This window comes from Peromyscus eremicus, chromosome 9 (assembly GCF_949786415.1).
Source record: "Peromyscus eremicus chromosome 9, PerEre_H2_v1, whole genome shotgun sequence".
Lineage (NCBI taxonomy): Eukaryota > Metazoa > Chordata > Mammalia > Rodentia > Cricetidae > Peromyscus > Peromyscus eremicus.
Window position 1 is genome coordinate 67,998,319 of NC_081425.1, and position 14,847 is coordinate 68,013,165.

At 48.3% G+C, this 14,847-nt stretch overlaps 1 protein-coding gene across 1 annotated transcript in view; it reads right to left on the reverse strand.

Annotated features, from left to right (window-relative positions):
* Positions 1-1,423: 1,423 nt before the first annotated feature.
* The window catches only part of LOC131919447 (T cell receptor alpha chain MC.7.G5-like), a 653,930-nt gene continuing 640,506 nt past the window's right edge, over positions 1,424-14,847 (reverse strand). The window contains exons 5-8 of the mRNA XM_059273660.1: positions 4,558-4,815; positions 3,160-3,204; positions 2,300-2,407; positions 1,424-1,678 (exon numbers count right to left, since the gene is read on the reverse strand). Of these exons, the coding sequence (XP_059129643.1) occupies positions 2,301-2,407; positions 3,160-3,204; positions 4,558-4,815 (410 nt within the window). The 3' untranslated portion in view covers positions 1,424-1,678; position 2,300. The remainder of the gene's footprint in view (positions 1,679-2,299; positions 2,408-3,159; positions 3,205-4,557; positions 4,816-14,847) is intronic.

The following is a 14,847-nucleotide window of genomic DNA, read 5'->3' on the forward strand; positions in this document are numbered from 1 at the left end:
ACTAATTTGCCCTGAGTTTTTAATGGTTGATAAAGGCTTGCTCTACTAACCTTCCCAGGGGCATTTTCATTTAATACAGGGAAGAGAATGGTTTAATTAAAAGAAATTCCCAGCAGTAGTTCTCTGGCATGGTGCCAGACAGATGAGGAGGGGCTTGGGGAGGAGGCCTCGGATCCCCTCCTCCCATGTGTGAGGGTGGCCCTGTCATGGTGGTGTCTCCCAAGGCCTTTCCCTTCAGTGATCTTAAAAGGCTTCTGTGTCGGCGAGAGATGAGACTGCTTAGAAGTAATGGGATTCGGTGGTCACTCTAACCAGGGGCAGCCAGGAGACGGGACATGGGTTTTTGCCGTGGGTAGCCTCTGGTCCCACCTGACACTTCATATAGATGGTGACCCAGAAGCTCACAGAAGGGAGGGGCATGCCTAGTTCACCCGCTAAAGCTGGTAGCCCCATCTCTAGGAGAAGCAGCAGCCTGGGTTACGGCTGGGAGGATTTGCGTATTTCTGGCTCGCATGGTCGTGGACCCCAGGGGGAACCGGGCAAGGATTGGGTGGTGGTGGGGGGAGTCCTTAGTAAGTACTCCTTTTTGGTCTGGAACAGGCAGTTGTTCACTGGTCTCTCAAGTGTATTCCCATCAGAATCCCCACCCTTGGGGAGAGGAGACCCATGGAAGAGACTGGGCAGAGAGAGGTGTGTTGGGAGGCCCCAGGGACTCCCGCTACTGCTGGAGGTGAGAGTTTAGGACATCTACTTGGACAAGTCGCAGCCATAGGTTTATAGGGTAAAACACAGTTTCAGCGACAAGTCAATCTGAGTGTGAAAGCAAAAAAAATGTGTCCCCGGAGGGCAGGAGCCAGTGGGTGACAACGTTGGGGATACTTGTCATTCTTGTCCGGTAAGTTTCAGCTACAAGTTAGGACACCCCTCCCCCGGGGTGCGGGCCTGTTTTGAGTGGCTCTGAGGTGTGGGGTGAGCGGGGACACACACAATTGTAAAAGGAGCTCCCTGGCCCTTGGCACAGCTTGCTTAGTGGAATTTTTAAAAGGCTGGACTGCGTGGTATCCGCGGACTTCGGTTTCTCTCTGCCCAGCTGGTGATAAGCAGCGTGAAAATGCCCCCACCAAACCCAGTCAAATAGGATCACAGTTTCTGCTCTTTCTGAGTCATCTTTAATGAAGTCATGGGCAGCAGAACGTTATACAATGTGGCTCAGACACACACGGTAGCAGGGAAGGTCTAGACAATGAGGTCATCTTTTCTACACCTTGAGGAAAGGGTAATGTGGAGTTCTTTATGGGTGCTTTAAAACAAAAACAAAAACATGTTCTTTACAACATTCTCCAGGAGCTGCGGTCCAAGAGATTCTACTGGGGATCTGTCATGGGATGGGGTGGGGTGGTGGGGAAGTGGGGGCTGGGGGGTCTTCATATCCAGGAGAAGTCGCAGCCCCTGCCTTTCCTGTGAATGGCCAGCAGCAGTGGTTACAGTAGCTTTTAGCAGCTGTTCAGCAATCTCCATCACAAACTCAGGAGATCCAGTCGGCGGCGGGGGGATTGTGAGCCAGTCAGACCGAGAGCCTTCTTTATGGGGTGGGAGGGCTCCTTTTTGCTTGAAGAGGGAGGGGGGGGTGATGAAGAGGAAGGAGCTTGGGAGTTCAGCCTCTTTCCGTCTTGCCGACCTGGAGTGAGGAAGAGCAGAGGTCAGGCTTGGTATTGACCACCAGGACTCAGGGATGGGATGGGGATGACTTTGTTTGGGGCTGTGCCAGGTGACTGGGGGCCTTGTCAGGGTGCAAGCACATGATGACTGGAGCCAGGCTTAGGGGGTAACCAATGTAGTGTCTTCCAGCATCGAGCTGAGAGAGCTTGCTAGGAGCAAGAACCCAGGAAAGGGGGTTCCACTCTGAGAGGTGGGGCCAGAGGCACGTGGTCCATATGCATCAGAGTTGGACTTTCTCTCCTCCTCTACTCACTGGCTATGTAGCTCTTGACATGACCTGGCCCCACTGCCTTTCATTTCTAAATAAGGACAATCAGAGCTGTTCCACGTCTATCTGAGGAGAGGCGTAGCTAAGCCGAGGATTCCAAAAGGAGTGTGTTCTGTTAACCACGCTTCAGGCTACTATTACAGCGGCAACTTGTAACAGGAAGTAATAGAAGAGGCCTGAGGGTCCAGTCTTTATTTAAAAAGTTTGCTTTATTTAAAGCAAATTCCCATGGGAGGTGGTTTGCTCTCAGGCCTGGGTTTTAGCCGGAACCCCCATCCCCTAAGCCTTCTCCAAGCTTTGACGACTTCTCACCTCAACTGGACCACAGCCGCAGCGTCATGAGCAGGTTGAATCCGGCCACTTTCAGGAGTAGGATGCGGAGTCCCATCACTGACAGGTTTTGAAAGTTTAGGTTCATATCTGTAAAACCAAGAGGTCATAGCCGTTAGGGGTGTGTGCACGAGAGGTCTGTACAGCAAGGCACCATGGACTTTCTCAAGAGCTGGTTAGGTTGGGTGTGGGCAACTTCAACTCCCGGATCCATTTCTTTTAGCTTTTGTGCACACCCCAGGGCAAGGGTATTTGTGTACTCCTCCAGGGCGAGAACATTGTGTTTTAAGACAAAAACCACCCAAAGGACTTAGGTCATATACTATTCTGAGGCCCTGCAGGCTCTGACATGGGGTTGGGGTAGGTGCTCAGGACATGTCTTCTCAACCCTGTGGGCCTGGGCCCCTCAGTGAAACCACAGTAGTGATGACTCAGTTAGGAGGTTGCACTGGGACAAGGCCTTTGCCTGAGGCCGTGTGAGTTCTAGGCCTTTCTAGAAAGGAGCTTCTAGAGGGACAGTGTCCTCAGAGTGACGTGGTTAGTGCAGGGCTGCTCTGAAAGGACTCACAAACTCCACAGCTGCTTTCTTTAGCTGTCCTTACAGAGGGTCTGTGACAGAGGCCTGGGAGTGCCTCACTGGCTGAGTGAGCCCGAAGGCACATCTTGCTTAGTACGGAGAATGGAAAATGAAGTTAACGGATCCAAGACAGAGCGTGGGCAGCTGGGACTAGGTTTGGAAGTGCCGCTCCCGCCCCCAGTTCCACCCCTTCTCCTCCCCTGTGCACTTATGGGCTCATTGCTTCCTCCTGCATCATGCGAAATTGGGCAGCTCCTTCTCTTACCTGTTTCAAAGCTTTTCTCTATCAACTTGGCATCACAGGGAATGTCTAGAAAGAAAAACAAAGGCATTTTCTTAGAGTCTAAACCATGTGGCTTTTCTGTGATTCTTTGGGAGAGAACTGGGGGGACACAGTGCCCAGGGGCATCCAATGGTGCGAAGGTCCCGATAGGACCAATACCCCGACTTCTGGGCACCCTTTCATTCTTTCAGCAAAGGCTTGCTGTGCAGAGTATATGCTGTATGACATGGACCACAAAGTCAAAATAGTCCCTGGACTCAGGCAGGTTTCAGTCCAGAGACCAGTGAAGGCAGTGAGACATTCACAGTGACTAGGGCCGTATATTTCCATGTATTCCAGGAAGTTCTGAATCCCACTTTTTCCCTTTGTTATCTCCTACTGAGTATCTAGTTCCACTGACTCAGACGCTCTGTCTCCTTCCTTGACACCTCATTGCCTTTTCTTCTGTGTGTGGTTCTGTCCTTGAAGCCCAAGTGGTGTTGGCCACTGGAGTCCCTACCAGCACCCGGTAGGGACTCTATCATCGCTCTCCTGCATTCTCTTTCTTCTGCTGGACCTACAATCCACCCTCCATGCAGCAATCAGCCTTATATTTTATTTTATTGAATTGTTTTTGGAGACAGAGTCTCAGGTAGTCCAGGCTGGCCTTGAACTTGCTGTGTAGGGGAAGGCGACTTTGAATTTATGATCCTCTTACCTCCACTTATGATCTGGCCCTATTTACATCTTCCAACTCATTTCCTGCAGCTTTCCCTTGTTCTCAGCATTCTCCTTTCTTGGGCTTTGACAGGGTCCTCTCTGGCCTAGGCACGGCTGGTCCCTTCTTAACCTTTGAGTTGTGGTGTGGTAGCATTTCCTCAGGGCCCTTCTCTGAGGTGGTTCTTTCCTCACCTCTAAGTTAATGCATGTATTAATTACAGCCTGACGTAATTTACATGTCCCTCTGCTGAGAGATGGTCTCCTTGATTAGAATGGTGCTCCCTAGGGGCAGCCTCCTCCCCTGACTCCTGACATCACTCCAGCATCTGAGACTCGGTACCCTCACACTCTTGGCAGACAGAGAAATCAGGGCAGGCAGCTGGGGAGGGCAGGAAGGGCATGGAAACTGGGCCTGCGAGCTCAGAGAGGGCAAGTGGCTCAAACCAAGACAGGAAGGTGTGAGAAGTCAATGCCAGGCCGATGCCCTGTATCATGTTCTCTGGTCTGCTGGAGGGCCAGAGCATTTGTGGCCTGCTGGGACAGGGCTCAGTACTCCTTAGTAAAACAGGATGTGGATTCTGACGACAGCTGATGAGTACATGACCCAAAGCAGCTTTTAGACACCACAGACATGAGCTGGGCCTCTCCCGAAGCAAGGAGACGGCGTTGGGCAGCACTCACCTGAACTGGGGTAGGAGGCGTTCTCCTTGAAGGCGTCTTTACAGTTGAAACCATTTTGGTCGCTCCAGGCAATTGCTCCGTTGCTCTTGGAATCCATAGACCTCATGTCCAGCACAGTCTTGTCAGAGATGAACACTTCAGACGCCATGTCCTTTGACACATTGATTTGAGAATCGAAGTCGGTGAATAGGCAGATGCTGCTGTTCTTGGACTTAGGATCTCTCAGCTGGTATACTGCTGGTTTTGGGTCCTGGATGTCTGTGGGCCAAGAGGACTGATGTTAGAATGATCTTTTTTTTTTTTTTTTTTTTTTTTTTAAACTTTTTGTGTCCTAACCTAGGCCAGAACTCAGTGACAGGCAAGGGCAGAGCTCTCTGGGTTAGCTGGTATTGTTTGGAGGCTTTATACCAGAAGTGACATCTTAGAAACCAGCTGTTCATGATGGACTGGGGCTTAGGGACAGGCACAAGTCATGAGTCCTGGCCAAGATCTCAAGCTCTCGGTATGTAGTCACTTTCCACGAGGTCCAGTCTGGCATTCTGGAAAACCAGAAAGGTGGGGCCACTAAACCAGCTCGTCATTCTTCGACTTAACGGCGTCTTCAAAACCTCAGGAAGTCTAGTCAACACATTTGCTCTGGCAGGACGCAAACAAGCTTAGAAGAAAGGACCCAGGGGACCAAGCTATCCCTCTGGAGTGCTGTCCCCCAAGTAAGCTGGACACTGGCGGGAAATGCAGGCCTGTGCTATTTAGACATTAAGTTGGAAAAAGTCTATCACATCACCAGGCGATTTCTCTCTCACTGATAAATGTTTTGAGTAACAAACCAAAATACCCACATCCAAGTCCTGACTCTGTAATTTACTCCCAATGGCCTTGATTAGGTCAACGGGCTGGCTGAAGTCTAAGAACTTTCACGTATAAAATGGAGATGCTCCTTCACCCACCTTTCCAACCAGGCTGTTCTGAGAAAAATGAATATTTCTCCAAGTCAAATGAACCTAATCAACCACACAGCACTGAACAAGTGTGCCAGGGTTTCACCATGAAAATGTACTACTGAGCAAACCAATCACACTGTCTCCTTATTCCAGGAAGCGGGGAGCTACTGGAGGCCTCTCCTCAGTGCCGAGACAATTCTTGACTTTTTCTGAGGGATTTTGTTTTGAATGTGACTCTCGCTGACTAGTTTCCCTACCCCTTCCACCTTCAGAGGAGGAAGCGGAGGCTGGCCAGAAGGATTTAACACAACAGACCACCTAGAGAGTTTTCAGCAGGGCTGGGACCAGAACGCCCTGTCCTGTGCTCCCCTCTCCCACAGCTCTTCACTATGCATGGAAGTTTTTCAGATCTGGGTGATGCTCTCTGCTCACTGAGACAACCAGGGTGGCCTTGGCGATGCAGCCTTCCTGCTGGATCCTGAACCAAAGACATCAGGTGCCGGCATAGCTCCAGGATGCTGAGTTAAGACAGAGCTGCCTGGAGCCTGGTGCTGCCCGTGGAGCAGCAGAGCTGGGTGGGCGCCATGGTCAGACATGGAGCTTTGGCCCTTTCAGACAGAGAAGGCTGCCGGACAGGAGCTTCCTAGTTTTTAGGCCCTTTCTTTTTCGGCTCCACAGATATCTACAGCCACCTTACCTTTCCCCCTGAAAATCAAAAACAAATCACCTTTAATGGGAGGTCTTTGGGGTTCTGTCTCTCAGAGCCCTGTGGTGAGAGACATCCTATTCCTACCTCATAAGAAAAACACATTTTACCACTGAATGGCATCAGAGGTCACTTTAGCAGGACCGGATCAATTTTTCAACTGTAAGTTCAGCTGTTCTGGATCCTAACCTGTCATCACAATTCAAAACGAATACAGAAGGCCATGTCTGAATGTATTAGCCTGCAGGTCCCCAGGGGCACTGTGGTGATGGAAAACGCCCCCGCCACTGAATCTGTGCCCTGTAGTTATGCACTGGGAACTCAGAAATGAGAGTTAGTGACATGGATGTGGGCCCCATTCAGGTTTGGACTGCGTCAGGAAACTGCCACAGGCTTTTCAGGAAAGATGGCCAATCTATCTGCATAGCCCTCCTAATGCCTCCTTACAGAGAAACGCGTGGTTGCCTTCCTCGGAGGCTGGGGTGACTCCCCCCTCCCCCAGTCCCATGAAGACGGAGAGGGGAGTCCCTGGCCACCCATGGAAAGAACTGATCCCTCTCATCTCACACCAGACTGCATTCTAAATTGGATTCTCAGTTTTCTTGTGGCTGGCCCTGGCCCCAATTTCTGTATTCTCTGGAAGGTTCTGGTCTGTCTTTCTATCTTCCTGTCTTTCTTCCCTTCCTTCCTCTCTCTCTCTCTCTCTCTCTCTCTCTCTCTCTCTCTCTCTCTCTCTTTCTTTCTTTTTATTTTATTTCTTTTACACAGGGTTTCTCTGTGTAGCCCTGGTTGTCCTGGAACTAGCTCTGTAGACCAGATTGGCCTCAAACTCACAGATATCCACCTGCCTCTGCCTTCTAAGTGCTGGGATTAAAAGTTACTGCCTGGCTAGTATCTCTTTTTTTGGTTTGTTCTTTTAGTCCCTTTTTATTATCAGATTTGCCTACACAGGCCAAAAGGCTTGTGCCTTGTTTATTCCAAGAGCAGATCTTTTTTCTTGTTTCCCTCTGCTGGAATTCTGCCTCCCTCCTCCCCGTACAGATCTTATCAATCAGTCGAGGCTCAACAAATCTTTTCCAGCACAGAAAAGAGCCTCTCTCTAGGGCACCTTCTACCAGGGCTTGAACCCATCTGAGCTTTTTTATCCCCACCACCAGTTGTCGACACTGAAAGAGTTCGTTAGGTTGCTAAATGTACAGTGTTCTCAAGCTTTGGCTAGTTTTTATGCTGTTTGGGGACAGGTCAGACATCTATCTTAGGCTTTTTTATTCTCAGCCTAACATTATCTAGAGTGATAGCTACTTAGAAGGCATTTAAAAGTGTCCGCTGAGTGAGTAAAGTCATATTTTAATGAGTTTGACCTAGAGAAACACAGATATTTAAGATTGATCGTGGTGCCTTTCCCCCTTTGCAGACCTCTGTAAAACAATTAGTATAATACCCCCAATAAGCCTCACCCTGCCATAGTAACAATGGCCATCTCCAGGAAAAGGATTAATGACACTGACCTACAGGGTTGCCCATGGTACCACTTGGGATGACTCACCGGATAGTACCGCCACTCGGGTTCCTTTCCCGAATGTTAATTTACCTCCTAGTCCTCCAGTGTTCACACTGCAGGTAACGCCTTTACAGAAGCTCGGGAGACCAACCTAGTCCATAGACAGAAGATACTCTGGTCCCCCACAGCATGGACAGTCATAGTCTGAAGACTTAGCCCTTCTGCTGTCTGGTACTGCAATTCTGTCTCTGCTCTGAGTAGTCCTTTCCTACCATCCAGTTCTACTGTAATTTCCATAAATTCAGTAGAACTCAGGAGATCAAAGCTCCCTGCTCAGAGCAGCGGTACCTTGGATCCTCCAGTTGAAGGATCTAGATTATCACCCACCTCATGATTGCCAAGGGGTCAATGTGAGGATAACATTTCCCTAGTATTTAGTGCTGGGTGGGATGGGTTCTTTCTAGAATCATTTAAGATCCTGCAGAAGAAAACACCCGTGTCTTGGACAGAGAGGAAGAGGAAGGACTTGTGCATTCTATCCTTGCCTCATTCTCCATATTTGGAGGATTGCTTAATTTGGTTCCTGCTCCAAAGATTAGTTTGGGGCTAGAGCTGAATTCCCACTACGGGTAAGGTCTCTGAAGAAGCCTTTGTGATACCACTCTGTTAGAGCCCATTGGGGTCTCAGGACACTACCCTAAACTGTCCTGAAGTTCTTGGCTTCTTACAACTTCTTTTTACCAAGGAAGCTGTTGCCCTCTCTTTTTACAATAGTAAAAATTTAGTATGGCAAGGCCATGATAATAGTACTAAGGATGTATTAGACACCCAGTGAAGGGTTTCTTGTTATGTGCAGGCAACTTCTCACATTCTGATGTGGTGTTATCAGTTTGTTGCTGAAGGTGGAAACAGTGTTAAATACAACTGGAGAAGGTGGGGCCGAGTTTACCCCAGCTCCGTCATCCTCGTCCATCTAATGCTCTATCCTTATTCTAGCATGCAGGACACTGGCCATTCACAGGGCTCAGTCATTTTCACCCTTGGGCGAGGGTTCTGGGACTCAACTCAGTTCTGAGAAAAGCCTCTGTGAACTGCCATCCTGTTACCACACTCATTAGCTAATCCAGGAGTTTAACTACCTGCAGCAATAAAAGAGAATTTGTGTTTGCCATTAACCCGTCTCTTCCTCCCCAAGGGCACTTAGCTAATTTTCTGAATGTTCAGGTTATCTGGTGCTGATCTTATCAGCTTCGCTTGAAAGCACAGAGTATCTGCAATTCTTTTAATTTTTTTCCCTATAAATTATTCTGTTCAGATTTTCATATTCACTTTGGCCCCTCTCTGACTTCAGTAGGAGTACTGGGAACACTTTCGGCCACCACAAAAGCCTGTGGAAATAAGAAATGATGTTTTGTGCACCCCAAGTTTGCTAGAGATTACACTAACAGGTCATCAGGCCTTCTTACTCTGGTTGTTGGCATGGTCATACTCACGTGGGCGCACAGCCAGTCTGGTCCCTGATCCGAAGGTCAGCTTATTGAAGCCACCAGATAACACACAGTAGAAGGGTGCTTTACAAGAACTCTAACCTGGGCTGGACCAGCCTGGATGGGGCACTTGCCTCCTGCCTCAGTTTACCAGTCTCCCTCAAGTCAGCCTTCCTTCGATGAAAGAGAAGTCTCACCACTGATAATTTCCCTCAGGAATAGTCTCATAGACCTTTCCGTCAGCCACCCTGGAGCCGGTGAGGCTTTCCTGAAAGGTAGGTACCCATTCTGGCTTCTACAATACAACTGAAGACGTAAGAGGCAACTTGGAAGAATGTGAGGAGCCATGGATTAGTTGCAACATGATTTTTAAAGTACGCACTGTTTTCTTTTCTGACAGGGCCTTGCTCTGTAGCCCGAGGCTGGCCTTGAACTCATGAACCTCCTGCCTCAATTTCTTGAGTGCTGGGACTACGGATGTGTGCCATCGTGCCTGGTAGGAAATGCATCTTTTTTTTTTTTTTTTTTTTTTTGGTTTTTTGAGACAGGGTTTCTCTGTGTAGCTTTGTGCCTTTCCTGGGACTCACTTGGTAGCCCAGGCTGGCCTCAAACTCACAGAGATCCGCCTGCCTCTGCCTCCCGAGTGCTGGGATTAAAGGCGTGCGCCACCACCGCCCGGCAGGAAATGCATCTTAAGGGAAGACATTGGCAAGGCAGGATCGGGTGTAGGAGGGCCTCCCTAAGAGATGGCTGTCATTCCTGAGCATGCGCACAGACGGCTGTCATTCCTGAGCATGCGCACAGACGGCAGTCATCCCGGCAGATCCACAAGGGCACTGCCTAGCGAGGAAGCCGGGAGGAAGTGCTGCCTCTTCTTGGGGAGTTCCACGATAAGGTCTGGCCATATGGGGTACAAACCCTAAAGTCTGAGAACAGTGTAGACAAGCCCGAGCTCTCAGTGAGGATGCCACACAGCCTCCGTCCTTCTAAATGTGTGTGAAAAAAAAAAGAATCCGAAGCCCAGGAAGTATAGAAAGTGTGTAATGTATTCTAGTTCTGAAGACTGATAACGCACACCAGCATTTTAAAGTCTGTGTGTTCTTACAATAAAGTAAGCCAGTGCGTCTCAAGCTTACTTTTTAAGGTTATTGTTACTATTCACTAGTATCTCGTGTGTGTGTGTGTGTGTGTGTGTGTGTGTGTGTGTGTGTATTTCGGTCTTTGGGTCTGCCTTCTCTAGCTATAGGACATTAAACTTCCATTCTAAATGCTAGTCTAGTTTTCCCCGTTAGGTTCTCTCTGCTCTGAATCCGCTTGTTCTCCTATTCACTCCTGCGGCCACAATTAGGGGCCTCGCTGGGGCTAATTGTTTCTTTCTAATCATTACGAAACAGCTTCATTTCCTTCCCACAATTGCACCTAGGCAGCCGAGCTGCACCTGCTTGTGCCCCCTCCAGCAGACCCAGCCTCGGGGATCTGCACACACAGACAGGATGGCATCTTCCCAACAGGTTTACCTGCCAGGAACAATGTCAGCTTGAAAGGCTTTTCCAAACATACATTCTCAAGCCTCCTTCCACAGTTTCCTGCACATTTCAAAGACGAGTCTAATCCCAGTGGGAGCATTTCCTCAGTGTCCCTTTTTTCTCTGTGGTCCCTCAGATGGACACACAGACATCACATCTTTATCATCACACCTCTTCTTTTTTTTTTTTTTCCTGCTAAAACCCATTTGTCCTGCGCTCTCATTACAGACATTTTTATCCTTTTGCCTCTAAACTCTGGCTCTCCAGAAAGATGGTGGGCTTTCTAATCTAGGAAAACTGACCCTTGGCAGGGAAGAGGCCCCTTGATAAAGCATGAGAGCAAACACACACACAGGAGGAGGAGGAGCCTTCCCTGGAGAGATGGGAAGCTCCCCCACCAGCATAGGGAATCTGGCCTCTTGGGCATTCTAAAATTCTACTCTCTGCTGCACTATATTCCATGTGGGTGGCTCTATAATCTCCCTGTTTTAAAGGCCAAACAATTTTCTCTGTTGGAGAATTCTTACTAATGCCAAAACCAACATGTTTTAAACAGTGATTTTCTCTCCATCTAGCAGGCACTTTTGAAAAAGTTTTTTTTTTGTGTGTGTGTATTTGTGTGTGTGTGTGTGTGTGTGTGTGTGTGTGTGTGTGTGTGCCATTGGGACACATGTGAAAGCCAAAGGACAATTAATTTCAGAGATTACCTCTCATTTTCTACCATGTGGGTTCCAGGGATTGAACTCAGGTCACAGAATCAGGGGGCAAGCACCCCAGCCCACTGAATCACCCTGTTGGCCCAGGAGGCATTCCCCACTCTTAATAGTCATTTGTTTGGTGATGCCTACATCCCAGGCATTGTGCTGAGTGAAAGAACAAAGCTCTGTCCTCGGCGAGATTATGGCAGGAGGATGAATGTAAAGAGGAGGCACTCTGGATAAGAGGTTGGCCCTGCCTTCCTTTGTATTCACTGCAACCCTTTTGGGCCTCCCTAGAATCTGGGTAACCCTGGACCATAACTGTCTGTTTAAACTTGAGATCCTGGAGGTAGAGACCCTGCATTTCCTTGTCTTCTCTCCCTCCCTTCCTCTCATCTAACATAACAGTTGCGACACTAGAGCTGTTTAATAAATGGCTATCGCATGGGTCAACCCTCCAAATAGTCTCTTTTCAATGCAGTCCTAGTATTTATATTCTTTTGTTATGTCTATTTAACTTCTGTAGGGTCTAATTTTCCAAATTTTGTATTGTTTTTGGCATTATGTAGGCCTTATGTTCCTCTTCATCTCTGAGCTGAGTATGGAGTTTCTGAAGAGTGTGTCCAAAGTTCACTATCTTTGGGGAGTTTAATCCATCATCTTTTATGAAACTCAATGATAAGAAAAGTAAAAATAAATCTTTTGTTACACTTAGTCACAATTTCCTCTCTGATAAAGATCTAGAAACCACAAAAGAGGCTATCCCTGTAATGATGGAAAGGTTAATTCCCCTTGGCGACTATCTTAGAAAATATATCATTAAGCCAATGGCTGGGAATCTAGAATCCAAATCAACCAAATCTTATGAGGAAACACACAAAATTAGTTCAGGAACTACTGGTTCATCATCTAAGAAAGCAGAAGGGCTTCCTAAGGCCAGGCACTTACTTGCATACACTTGGAGTCTTGTTCCACTCCCCCAAGTGAGCTGGCCTGCTACCTGTGCCCCCACCCTGGTACAGCACAGTACAAATACCTGCCCTCCGACTAGGTAGTTGCCCATGACCACTCAGAGCCTCTTAGGGAACAAAACATTTATGTGGCCCACTTCATGGTTTTAATATTAATTCCTCTTTCTTTGTAGGTTAATACCCAATGAACAGTTTCATCTCCTAAAGTTTCTGTTTCCTTCTCTTACATACCTGCATCTTGCTAATACAAGTATGACTGTACTTATGCCTCCGGAAATGCCGAGTCGCTATGCCATGGCTACCATGGCCAGAGGATTAAGATGTACAAAGGTTGGACCAAACCTCCTCACCTGGGGAAGGAAAAATGTACACCCAGGTGGCCTTTGAGGTACGGGGTCTTCCTTCACACAGTACATGTGGTATGGTGGCAGCTGGGCAGTGGTATGATTAATAATAAATAATAATAAATTAATAGTCAAGTAGATTTAACTCAACCTTAGTTCTGTTTTTCTGAGCCCTGTGATCTTGGGCCACTTGCTTACCCCAAGTCTTTGTTTCCATATCTATAAAATGGGTCTAATATCAATTACCTATTATCACTAGGATGGATGAACGCACAGCTCTAAGAAGGACATAGCCCACTCACTGGCATGCCAGGCATGTTGTAAGCAGAACTAATAATAATACATTATTATAACTCCCTGCATGCTTTACATGGAGAAAGGGGTGAGGCTTCTTGTAGCCAAAGGAGACCCATTTTTGTCCAGGATTCCTTAGCAGCCAGGCTGGGAATCTGTGGTCTACGAGAAAAGATGTCATTGAATGGACAGGAGATGGTGAGTGTCTCAGACACAGAGGGGGCAGTAGGGTAGACTCTGTGCTTGCCAAGAAGAAAAGGTCTTCGGAAACCTGACAAGAGGAAAATCTCTTCTCTAAATTTGGATATCTGTCCTTTGAAGCAGAACCCTTAATCCATTATTCAGCCCGGCCTCATTAGACCTGACATGCCGACAGTTACTCAACTCAGTAAAGGACTCCGTTAATGAGTGCAGACCACTCCACTCCCTCACCGTAGGACGTCCTTCCCTGACTCAATCCGTTCACAACGATTCCCCAAGGATCCTTTCTGCAGTACTCACACGGATGAACAAGGAGGCTGGTCCCTCTCCCAAACATAAGCTGGTAGTTTCCTCCCGAGGCACACAGTGAGGAGATCCTTTGATGAAACCCATCTCCTGGGACCTCCTCCCTTTGCTATTGGGCCTGTTGTGCTGGGGCAGCGATCCAGGGAAACACCGACCATACCCCTAGGTTTGTCAGAGAGCCCTGAGTCCTGGTGCCTAGTGGGATGGGAGGGTACCAAGAATGGGTATTGGAGAGTTCCTCATCCTACAACCCTGTTACACTGAAAACCTATCACTCTCTTGTGAGCACAGAAGGAATATCCTAATACCACCACTATCAACCACCTTGTCTGTGGGGCAGACAGTCTGGTCTGATTCCATTTCTATTTTTCCAGATACCAGGGACTTCTAAAAGTGCTCTGAGACAGAGACCCCAGGGGATTTTAGAGCACTTGTGCTGAAGCACCCCTAAACTTCAGGCAGCGTCTCTTCCCTCTGCTCTGGTCTTCCTGTACTCTGATGTTTTCCATCCCTAGCCTTCTCACCATGTGAGCCCTAGGCAGTTGATTTCTGCAAAACCTTGTCTGAGCAGACTCCAGGCCCGATTAAGGCCCTTCGTGTGACTTGGGCTTTTATCCCATCCTCTTTTCAGCCTGGAGATAGGCACCCAAGGCCATCTGATTTTTCTTTATTTCCAGTGACCTTGATTCAAGCAGGCCCTTGGGTCTATGAAATCCTACATCAGCAGAGAAGAAAGTTGCAACTTTTGAAAGACACGAGGAAACAGATCTCATGCTGCTTACTTTAGAGACGGGAAAGCTCACCGCAGCCACAGCCTAGGCTTCAGTCCGAAGCTGAGGTGGCCACTCCAGCCATCTTTGGCCCTGGCATGCTGCTGCCTCCGTACTGACCTCCTCCTGTGGTTGACAGTTGTTACTGAAGAGCTGTGTGGCTCCACTGAGCTCAGGGTGAGAGGAAGGGGCTTCACAGTACCCTGCATTGACCAGGACCCCAAGCTGTCTCAGCCACAGTAGCAAGCTGTCCCCAAGATCCCTTCAAGCCCTAATTTCTGTGATCAACTGTTCACTGTGAAAGCAAGCAAGGAATGGTGGGGGGAAGCTTTATAAAGAAAATGGGAGCTGCCGGAAAGAGAGGGTCGGAGAAAGCAAGTCTAGTTGAAGCTTAGGGCCATCTAGAACCTTGTTTGTGATATATCACAGATGGATGGTGTGCGCACTCCACTGCCCCAGAGTCAGGAGAAGGAGGTGGCCAGCACAATGGTAAGGAGAGATGAGGGGAGCCGTAGCAAAGGGCTATTCTCAGAAGAGGTTCCTTC